This window comes from Bufo gargarizans, chromosome 6 (assembly GCF_014858855.1).
Source record: "Bufo gargarizans isolate SCDJY-AF-19 chromosome 6, ASM1485885v1, whole genome shotgun sequence".
Lineage (NCBI taxonomy): Eukaryota > Metazoa > Chordata > Amphibia > Anura > Bufonidae > Bufo > Bufo gargarizans.
The window spans coordinates 148,933,065-148,943,660 of NC_058085.1; the positions used below are offsets into that span (position 1 = coordinate 148,933,065).

At 42.3% G+C, this 10,596-nt stretch overlaps 1 protein-coding gene across 1 annotated transcript; it reads right to left on the reverse strand.

Annotated features, from left to right (window-relative positions):
• Positions 1 to 343: 343 nt before the first annotated feature.
• Positions 344 to 10,596, reverse strand: TYSND1 (trypsin like peroxisomal matrix peptidase 1). Its single transcript, XM_044298853.1, has 4 exons — positions 9,089 to 10,596; positions 3,707 to 3,837; positions 1,905 to 2,090; positions 344 to 788 (listed from the first exon to the last, which is right to left on the reverse strand). Exons 1-4 carry the CDS (start codon positions 10,336 to 10,338, stop codon positions 571 to 573), a joined length of 1,785 nt encoding a protein of 594 aa, XP_044154788.1. The 5' UTR covers positions 10,339 to 10,596; the 3' UTR covers positions 344 to 570.

Sequence of the window (10,596 nt, forward strand, 5' to 3'; positions counted from 1 at the left end):
TTGAATGGAGGAGTCATCACATGGAGGTGACTTGCCTGGTCACATGACCCTACATCAGCAGCCATCTTATGGACAGGACCTCTATGTGGACAGCACAAAAGACTTGCCAAACACGGGGGCATGCCTTATAAAATATAGAAAAGGTACAGAATTTTAACAAGGACTGTATTAGTAAATCCCTTAAAAATCATCTCACAAACACATTTATCAACAATAACCAGAAAGTGGCCAATCCCTTTAAGTGCTTTTATTCTTGGAATTTAAGAAGTGTGGAGGTTTCTTTAAATATCCAATCCAATAATGTATTTTTTAGTATTATCCATAAAAAAAACAAGGCAGGTTATTTGAGATCCATACAGTACTTTAATATGGAAAATATACATAACCGGGCCAAAAATAGGGGTGGGGGGTGGAGGGGTGAAGGCTTGGTCACTTTCTTGTCAAACCTCGCAAAGTAGATGGAAAAACTGATGCCACCATTTTAAACAACTGTAAAATACACCAAAATTCAAAAAACCTAATTTGTAGATGGTATTAATTTACTGTAGTATTGAAGGGCTTGTATTCTGCTTAGAGCTTGCTTTGAAACACTTTCTTAGGTGATCTTTGCAGGCGCCAGACATCTTGTATTGCATGTGCAGCCTTGTTAAGTTCTCCAAAACTTCTTAAATCCCCATATTGCCTATACCTTTGAATGGCAGCCTGGACAATAGTAATCGGGATGCTAAAATTTAAATGAGGATATGTTGCGCCTGTACTGTTGTCCCTTGTGTTACTTGCAACAATACCTAGAAAAAAAAAAAAGAAAAAAAAAAAAGGACAAAAAACAAAATATTTATATTCTTACAGAACATCCTGTTATCACATTATAGCATAGATTGATGCAGGGACATCACCCCAAAATTGGTTGCCATGATGAAGCTTCTTGCCTGTAGAGGGTGTTTTGTCAAAGCATGCTGAGGTGAGTATATGGAGCAAGATCCTGATATAAATATGGAGAAAACCTGCTGTGACTAATTAGGGAAGGGTAAGCCCTATAGTTACTCGTGGGAGAGTTGCTGAGAGTACTGGAGAAAAGAGGAGTCCCTGGGAAAAAGGGGATAATCTAACTAATGTTAACGTTAGGGGTACAGTGCTGAGAAAACTGTGGAAAGTACTTAAGTAGTGGGGGAAGTACTACATTGTGTACTGGTGGATTAAGAGCTGTTGTGACTACACTGAGAAAAAAAATGGGCTCTACTGTGACTATTGGGAAAAAGAAGACCTTGAGGAGCCCTGATGTGACTACAAGAAAAAGGAGAACCTGCTGCGACTTTGGAGGGGAGAAAGGCACTGCCCTGACTCCTGGAGTAAAACTGGTAAGGCTCTAGTATGACAGGCCCGAGTGAGACACTGCTGTGAATACTCAGAAGGGGACAATGATTTTAATACTGGTAAAACAGTTGGATATTGCTGTACTTAATTTTGGGGAACCAGAAATTACTGGGCCCCACAGCAAATTTTTGAACGGGCCCCCCCTCCCCTCTAGCAAATTCTTTGCAACCCCCTCCTGCTGTGCATCTCCTGTGACTAGTTAGGATCGCTGTCTCAATTGAGGCCCAGAAGGCTATTGTATGAGGGAGATGTGACAATAAAATCTTTTAGTCCTCCTCCTGGGTGTGCCCCTTCTGAGTTTAGGGAAGCGGCTGCTTTGGGACCTATAGTTACTCCCCTGTGGGGGACACTACATTAATTATTCTAGGGCGAGCTGCTGTGACTTCTGGAAGTGGGAGGGCCAACATGCAGTGAAGAGTCTAGAGACCTGTCTGGAACAAAATGAGGTACAATTTCCCTCCTCAATCTTTTTCTGAGAATTACCTGCCTATCTATTCATTTAGAACCTTATAAGGTGGCACAATTATTACCTAGAAGCTGTCCAGACTCAGCAGCAAACAATGGTCCTCCACTAGAACCTCCATGGACAGCACATGATGTCTGTAACATCACTGGGACATTACCCACAGAAATCACAGCTGACAGCATGCCAGATGTCACAGATGGGCCACATCTTTCACCAAAAGCACCGAATCCGACAACATAGACATCTTCACCTGGTAGATTTGTGCAAAAATTGAATTAGATTTTATCTTAAGTAATATATACAATAGACATGCATGCATTTTGTATGGTCCAGACATCTACCAACATTCTGCTAAAAAATTACTCATATTGGAATCACATCAGATAAATATGTATTTTTTTTAATTCAGATGGAAAGTTGAAAAATGTATCTGTATGTAGATACACCATAAAATTGAAACCATATGATTGTGTGGGCTCACTTTGACCTCTGAGACAGCTCTGATCCATTGAGGCATGAATTCCATAAGGCCTGTATGGTTTCTTGCACCAAGATGTTTTGAGATGGGGCCTATAAGGATTCGACTTTATTTTTCCAGCACATGTCACAGATAATCAATTTGATTGAGATCTGGGGTCCTTGGAAGCAAATTCAACACTGACCTTTTTGTCATGTTCCTCAAACCGTTCCAGGCCAGCATTCTCCTCACACATGCATCACTGGGCCCCCATAACTGACAACTTACTGGGTGTACCGGTATATACTTACCTGTTCCCCACTGCATTATTTAGTCTCAAATGGGATGTTAATGAGAAGGACCAGTGCGTTGGAGTGGGAGATCGAAGGATGCAAAATCCTATGGAGTATGCTTCCCTTCGCTGGTCCAGCAACATTGGGATAATCTAACCGAAATGCCCACAAAAGGTGGACAACCTGTTTAAGGGTACTTTCACACTAGCGTTTTTCTTTTCTGGCACTGAGTTCCGTCATAGGGGCTCAATATTGAAAAAGAACTGATCAGTTTTATCCCCATGCAATCTGAATGGAGAGAAATCCGTTCGGGATGCATCAGGATGTCTTCAGTTCAGTCACTGAATGGCGTTTTGGACAGAGGAAATACCGCAGCATGCTACGGTATTCTCTCCGTCCAAAATTCCGGATCAGTTACATTTATTTACATTGAAATGTATTAGTGCCGGATCAGACATTAAAAATACTGGAATGCCGGATCCGTCCTTCCAGTCTGCGCATGCATAAATGTAAAAAAAAATATAGAAACGTTAGGCCGTATGACAAACGGAGAGACGGATCCGTTCTTGCAATGCATTTGTGAGACGGATCCGCATCCGGATCCATCTACAAATGCTGTCAGTTTGCATGCAGACTGCCTGATCCGGTGGGCAGTTCCGGCGACCGAACTGCTTGCCGGATCACTCTGCCGCAAGTGTGAAAGTAGCCTAACGCATGGATGTTTGATAGTTAAGAGTCCAACCTCTTTTATCCCACGTCGTTCCCCCTCCATTGTTTACACAGGCATAGTGACTTGTTTGAGTGCAGCTCATCCCATTCAGTTGAATATGATGAGTTTTAGGACTACCACCTATATGTATGAGCCACTATGCCTGCCTGAGCAACAAAGAGGACACAACATTCACCTGTGTGTGTGGTATCGATGGGGTTCTCATATATAGGACCCCTAACAATCAAACAATGCTGGTTTATACTGACGAGAACCTCTTTGAAACCGGCAACCATGTTACATGTATGTAAAGTAACCACATATACAAAAGTTTAGATATTGTATTTAAATATATTATGTTCCTTTAAATGTAAATGCCCGATCTGTTGGTTTAAGGCAGTTCAAACCTGTACAGTATCCAGATGCCAAGACTGGTTCAGTAATATCATGAATAGTTTCTTCTAGTTCCACCACTGCAATGTCATATGGAGAAAATGCTTCTGTGGTGAACAAAACTTGACCTTTGATGGTCCGGTACCTGAAAATGGAAAAATTAATCAACATGGTGTCACATTCTAGAATACCTGATAATGAAAACAAACACAGTAAATGAATGGAAACCAGGGTGAAGAAATAGCATGGGCGCAAAAACATGCCCTTATTATTGGATGATGATTGACTTGGTTGGTGAAAGTCGCACTCCATGACAAAAACATAAAAAAATAATTAATTATGCAAGTTGGTTAACATAGAAACATTGATTAGACGTTTCAAGCATCTATAGTGGTGATAAAAGTGTGTGTGTGTGTGTGTGTGGGGGGGGGGGGGGGTTATTGTTAGGAGCATCAAATAAGAAAACTCCCAGCAGCCGTGTCTTGATGCAGGTACACTTTTTTTATTCCATTTGTAGGAATGGTCCTATAACCAGGACGCGTTTTGGCGATGTGCCTTTATCAACAGGTGTATCCGAATGTAGCGAGAACAAGATATATATATACACAAAAGGTACTGCCCACAGGGACGGGAGGCCCATCCCAAAAGGGGAGTGACCGCAAGGGGATACAAAACATCAATGTGAACATAAATGAACATAGTAGAATTACAAAAAGCGCTAGGATAGGAGAACCGCCTTACATGTTGTAGTCTAATCCCAAAGTAGGTAATTAAATAGTTGACGCCTGAAAAAGATAAACAGTAAATCAGTCCAGATGAATAGAAATATTACAAATGCATAATCTCATATTCCCTATTTAGGCCTCTAGGGTGCAGTGTATCCAGCACGTGGATCCAAAAGGCTTCTTTTCGTAAGAGGATTTTCTTAATATCACCCCGTCTGCGTGGTCTGGTCACCTGTTCCAGAACCTGGAACTTCAGCTGGGCTATGGAATGTCTGCATTTATCAAAGTGATTTGGTATAGGTAACAACACATTTCTTGTCCTGATAGTCGACTTGTGTTTATTAATTCTGTCCCTCACTGCCTGCATTGTCTCTCCAATGTATAGCAGACCACAAGGGCATTTAATGAGGTAAATAACATAAGAAGATTCACATGTAAAGAAACCCTTTACTTCGAATGAACGTCCAGTATGTGGATGATAAAATATAGGGCCCTTGATGATGTGCGAACATTGGAGACAATGCAGGCAGGGCAACGTGCCTTTGCGTGGTGTTGACAGTACACTCTGGCGTGATATACGTTGGGTGCCTCCTTTATCTGCATTACCTAGCATATCCCTATAGCTAGGGTTCTTTCTATTGCAAATTAAAGGTAGGCTTTTGAACTCCATAACCTCTGGATAGGCTTTACCCAATAAGTGCCAATGTTTTCTGACAGTATCATCAATCTGTTTGTTAAAAGGATGGAAGTTATGTATAAATGCTACCCTAGCGGTGTCTCTTTTACTAGGGTTAGTTGTCATTTCAGATTGGTCAACACTACTACTGGCTAGGATATGTAGGGGATATCCTCGTTCCTTGAATCTTATGGTCATTTCTTCAAGCCTCTGGTTCTCTGTAGATAGATCCGAGACAATCCGTTTCACCCGCTGATATTGGGATTTAGGTATTGATTTCTTTAAAGACGAGGGATGTGCACTCGTATAGTGGAAAAAAAGCTGATTCTAGCTGTGTCCTTCCTGTAAAGGTCAGTGGATAGCTGGCCCTCTTGATTTTTCATCATATCCAAAAAGCTAACCATGTCCATGTCACATGACATGGTGAACTGTAAACAATCACAACATGTATTTAAGTAGTCAATGAACGTCGACAGGGTCTCACATGGCCCCGCCCATATGCAAAAAATATCAATGAACCTTTTCCAAATGAGGACATTTTTTCTATATAAGTCATTAGTGTAAACACAGGTTTCTTCAAATGAAGCCATGAATATATTTGCATAGGGCAGGGCCACGTTCGACCACATCGCGGTTCCGCGTTTCTGGAGGTAATACTTATCTCCAAACAAAAAATAATTTTCCATCAGGACAATCTCTAACAGCCGTACAAAGAAATCACATATGGATGGCGGGTATTCACTAGTTTCTAAGACCATAGAGACTGCCTGAATGCCCTCCCTGTGGCCAATCAACGTGAATAAACTAACCACGTCGATAGTCACTAGGAGGCTGTCTCCAGGAACATGACCCAAATCATTAACAATCCTTAGAAAATGAGGCGTGTCCAGTAAAAACAACTTCGTGTTTTTTACAAGCGGCGTTAAGGCCTTCTCCAGTACAATGGCTAAAATAGAGTCCACTGAGGACACAATTGGGCGTCCTGGGGGGGGGGGGGGGGGGTCTTGTGTCCCTTTGGAAGTATATATAGCACCGGGGTGATTGGTGACTGATTTATAAGATACCTACTCATAGTTTGGTCAATTGTCCCAGCCGTCTCAAAATAGTTGACCATAGTGGTAATCTTCTCTTTAATTCTAAAGACTGGGTCTCTATCAAGAATTTGGTATGTTTTGAGAATCAGACAGCTGTCTCATGACCTCACTTGTATATTTCTCCTTATCCATCACCACAATTGAGCCCCCCTTATCAGCAGGTTTTATCGTTAAGGAATTATCCTCCATGAGGGCCTTAATCGCTTCTTTTTCTTCTCTTGTTATGTTATGTGTCATAAAAAGTCCACCATCCTTAATCTTGCCACAATGCTCCCTTACTTCTTTAGTTACCAGCTGTATATATATTTTCACTGGGCGATGTATTTTGGGGGGCATAAACGTGGAATTATTGCTCAGTCCTAGATCTTTTAAACATAGACATGTCTTCTCCGACTCAATATCGGTACACTGAAGAGATGTGGCCGATTCAGCAAAGTGGGCTTTCAGCCTCACTTTGCGAAAAAAATTGTTGTACATCAATGTCCAATTGAAAACAATCGAATCTGGGTGAGGGGCTAAATGACAGACCTTTCTGTAATGCTTCAATTTGCTGGCTACTTAAACACTGGGACGACAGATTCATTACCAGTGATTGCCTCTTACCTGCGACCCTAGCTATAGGGATATGCTAGGTAATGCAGATATAGGAGGCACCCAACGTATATCACGCCAGAGTGTACTGTCAACACCACGCAAAGGCACGTTGCCCTGCCTGCATTGTCTCCAATATTCGCACATCATCAAGGGCCCTATATTTTATCATCCACATACTGGACGTTCATTCGAAGTAAAGGGTTTCTTTACATGTGACTCTTCTTATGTTATTTACCTCATTAAATGCCCTTGTGGTCTGCTATACATTGGAGAGACAATGCAGGCAGTGAGGGACAGAATTAATAAACACAAGTCGACTATCAGGACAAGAAATGTGTTGTTACCTATACCAAATCACTTTGATAAATGCAGACATTCCATAGCCCAGCTGAAGTTCCAGGTTCTGGAACAGGTGACCAGACCACGCAAACGGGGTGATATTAAGAAAATCCTCTTACGAAGAGAAGCCTTTTGGATCAACGCGCTGGATACACTGCACCCTAGAGGCCTAAATAGGGAATATGAGATTATGCATTTGTAATATTTCTGATTTACTGTTTATCTTTTTCAGGCGTCAACTATTTAGTTACCTACTATGGGATTAGACTACAACATGTAAGGCGGTTCTCTTATCCTAGCGCTTTTTTTGCCATGTTCGTTTATGTTCACATTGATGTTTTGTATCCCCTTGTGGCCACTACCCTTTTGGGATGGGCCTCCCGTCCCTGTGGGCAGTACCTTTTGTATATATATCTTGTTTTCACCTTATTTGGATACACCTGTTGATAAAGGCACATCGCCGAAACGCGTCCTGGTTATAGGACCATTCCTACAAATAGAATAAAAAAAGTTTACCTGCATCAAGACACGGCTGCTGGGAGTTTTCCTTTTTGATTATGATTATTTGATGATTTCTTTATACCTATCAGTGTTAGGAGCATGGCCTCCTACAGCCCCACAGATTTAGGCTACATGCACACGACGGTTGTGTATTTTGCAGTCCTGCGGATGGCGGAGTGCTGTCCGCATCTTTTGCGGCCCCACTGAAGTGAATGGGTCCGCATCCGAGGCGCCAAAACTGCGGCTCGGATGCGGACCAAAACAATGGCCGTGTGCATGAGGCCTTACTGTCCTTTACCAGGGGCAGACTGGCTGTAGATCATACCGGGAAATTTCCCTGGCTGCTGGCTGGGTGCATAATGATCTGATGCTTCCACCATTAAATTAATGCACCCAACATGCACGACGCCAAGGGCCACAAGTGCCCTCCTGAACTTGTGTATCACCATCCTCAGGATGATGATACAGTTCCATACTGTGCCAAGGGCGGCAGTATTTTGTGCTGCACTGTTGTATTTGGTTTTGCAGAAGCAGTATTTTGTGCTGCACTGTGGTATTTGGTTCTGCTGGGGGCGGTATTTTGTGCTGCACTACAGTATTGCAGGCCCCGACTACTTCTGTTTTCCCTGCATAATTGTGTTTCATCGCCTTCTGTCAATTTAGAGCCACCTACAACATGGGTCCACTTTTAGGCTCCTATAGTGTACAAGCACGGCCACCGCTGCTGCTGTATAATGAGATGGAAAAATTTATGAAACCAGCAAAGGAGGCAATATGGACAATCACAATACATTAGTAAGTGCCTTCTAATAACTTTCTCTACATGATAAATGCCATTTGCTGAAGTGAGACAACCCTACCCCACAGACCAAGAGAAGAACTCAAAAGTACTGTAGAAGAACTGGCTTAGTTGCCCATAGCAACCAATCAGATTCCACCTTTCATTTTTCACAGCTCCTTTAGAATATGAAAAGTTAAATCTGATTGTTGCTATGGGCAACTAAGCCAGTTCTACTTTACACCAATTTGATAAATCTCCCCCATTGAGACCTATCAAAGTGTATAGTATTGAGCCTGCCATACACATCAGATAAACGTTGCTCACAAGCATTGAACTGTATATTGACACATAAAAAACATAAAACAATATGTCTGGTCTCAAGTCCCTCTGTGTCACCGGAGGACATGTCAAAGTTATGTAGAGGTGCAGGCCTCTACATAAGTTTGGCGCTGTGTTTGACAGGCCGTGTAACAGACTCAACTCTACGCCAGTCCTCTTGCTGGTGTAGATTTAAGCCATTTTCCATACCAGGACAGGCGTGGAAAATGATAAGCGGGTCCTATCGGCCTGCCCAATTCTGCCCCACATCTTTGGAAAAGTTTCACATTTTAATGCACAAATGGTGTACAACAAGATCTGCATCCTATTTAAGCCACAAAAGTGGAGTAAATAATTAAACAACTTACCTTTCATAGGTGTGGTGCTCACTTGGATTTTTAGGATGGTAGATCTTAACAGACACTTTGAGTGAATTTCTAAGCACATGTCGGCATGTTAATACTAACTTTGGGCTCAATAAAACACCAGACCCCCAAGCTTGGCCTGAGTCCACCAGAACTACTGATGCCATCAAATGCTCTACTGATCCTGGACTCATAACCTTAGGCATACAGTGGTCCACTAGCTGTAAAGATCTCAGTTCATTTTTTAAAGCAATTCCTGTCCTTCCAAGAACTTTACGGATGTTGTCAAGTATATGGCTAACAGAACAAGCCACAGTCAATCCCACCCACTCATTCGTCTTCCAGCAGAGAGGTGCCACTATGATGGCAATCAAATGCAAAACACCTTCTTCTAACAAAAATATTCCACCACCCTCAGAGCCCGGCAAACATCGGGCATCAGTCAGCAGTACAACACTTCTGTCTCCGGAGGTATTGCTTAGGATACCTTTAGTCATGGTATTCAGAAATATGTCAGTGTAAAATGAGCCAAATGGAGAGCCACAGGTGTATACTGTACTTCCTTTTACCAGCTTGGAGGAATCCATGATACCCATTTTATGAGAATTGGGCAATGGGTTTTGGAGCTTCAAAATAGCAAACCAATGAAGGTAGTCTAGATCCTTCTGAAACTCGCCATATTCCTTCTTCTCTTCCTCACTGGAAAACACCCAGCCCTCTTCTTTTATGAACAGGTTCGAAAATGCTTTTTGAAACTCTGGACAAGGCAGAAGCATAAGAAGTTCTGCTTGGACCTGTACATGTCCACTTTTTGTCTTTGACATGGGAACAAGTCCAAGTGCAGATCTCTGTTCCAGAGCATTGTTATGGACATGACTACCATTTGTGTTTGTTTGTGGTTGATTGGTGCTCTCCACCTGAATCAATAAGTCTGATGACAAGTCATTAGCAAAAAGCACAGTACAATCAGGACTAGCGAAATGATTTTCACCTTTTTTCAGGAAAGGAAAAAATACAGCTCCTTGACAAATAACAATTCCTGAACTTCTATCTAAGATGACACCACTGCAGCTCCACTGTCCGTCACATTCAGCATTAGGAGCAGGGTGGTAAAAGGGCTTCTTGTCGCTTTCTGGAGTATTGCAAATGGTTTGGTTCTTATTTTGAAGGCCAGGGACTGGTTGAGTCTGAGAGATGGTTATAACACAACCTGCAGACTGTGCCTGGAACAGCTGAGGCTTGGTCATGTTCATATCAAAAGCTGATTTGCAGCTCTTGATATCTAGAGGTGCAGTAATTTGATGGCAGGGAAATGAAGCCTCCACGCATCCAGATCTATGATGTCCATCTGCTGTTCTTATCCATGCTCCTCTGCATTTCTGATAGATCCCTGGAATCAGGCAACATTCAGGAAAATAAAAAGTATACAGACAGCATGGACTGTGTGCAGATACAAAGTTCACAGCCAGCAGCCTGACCAGGAAGCAGTGTGTGCAGGGCCAGGCTGTGAA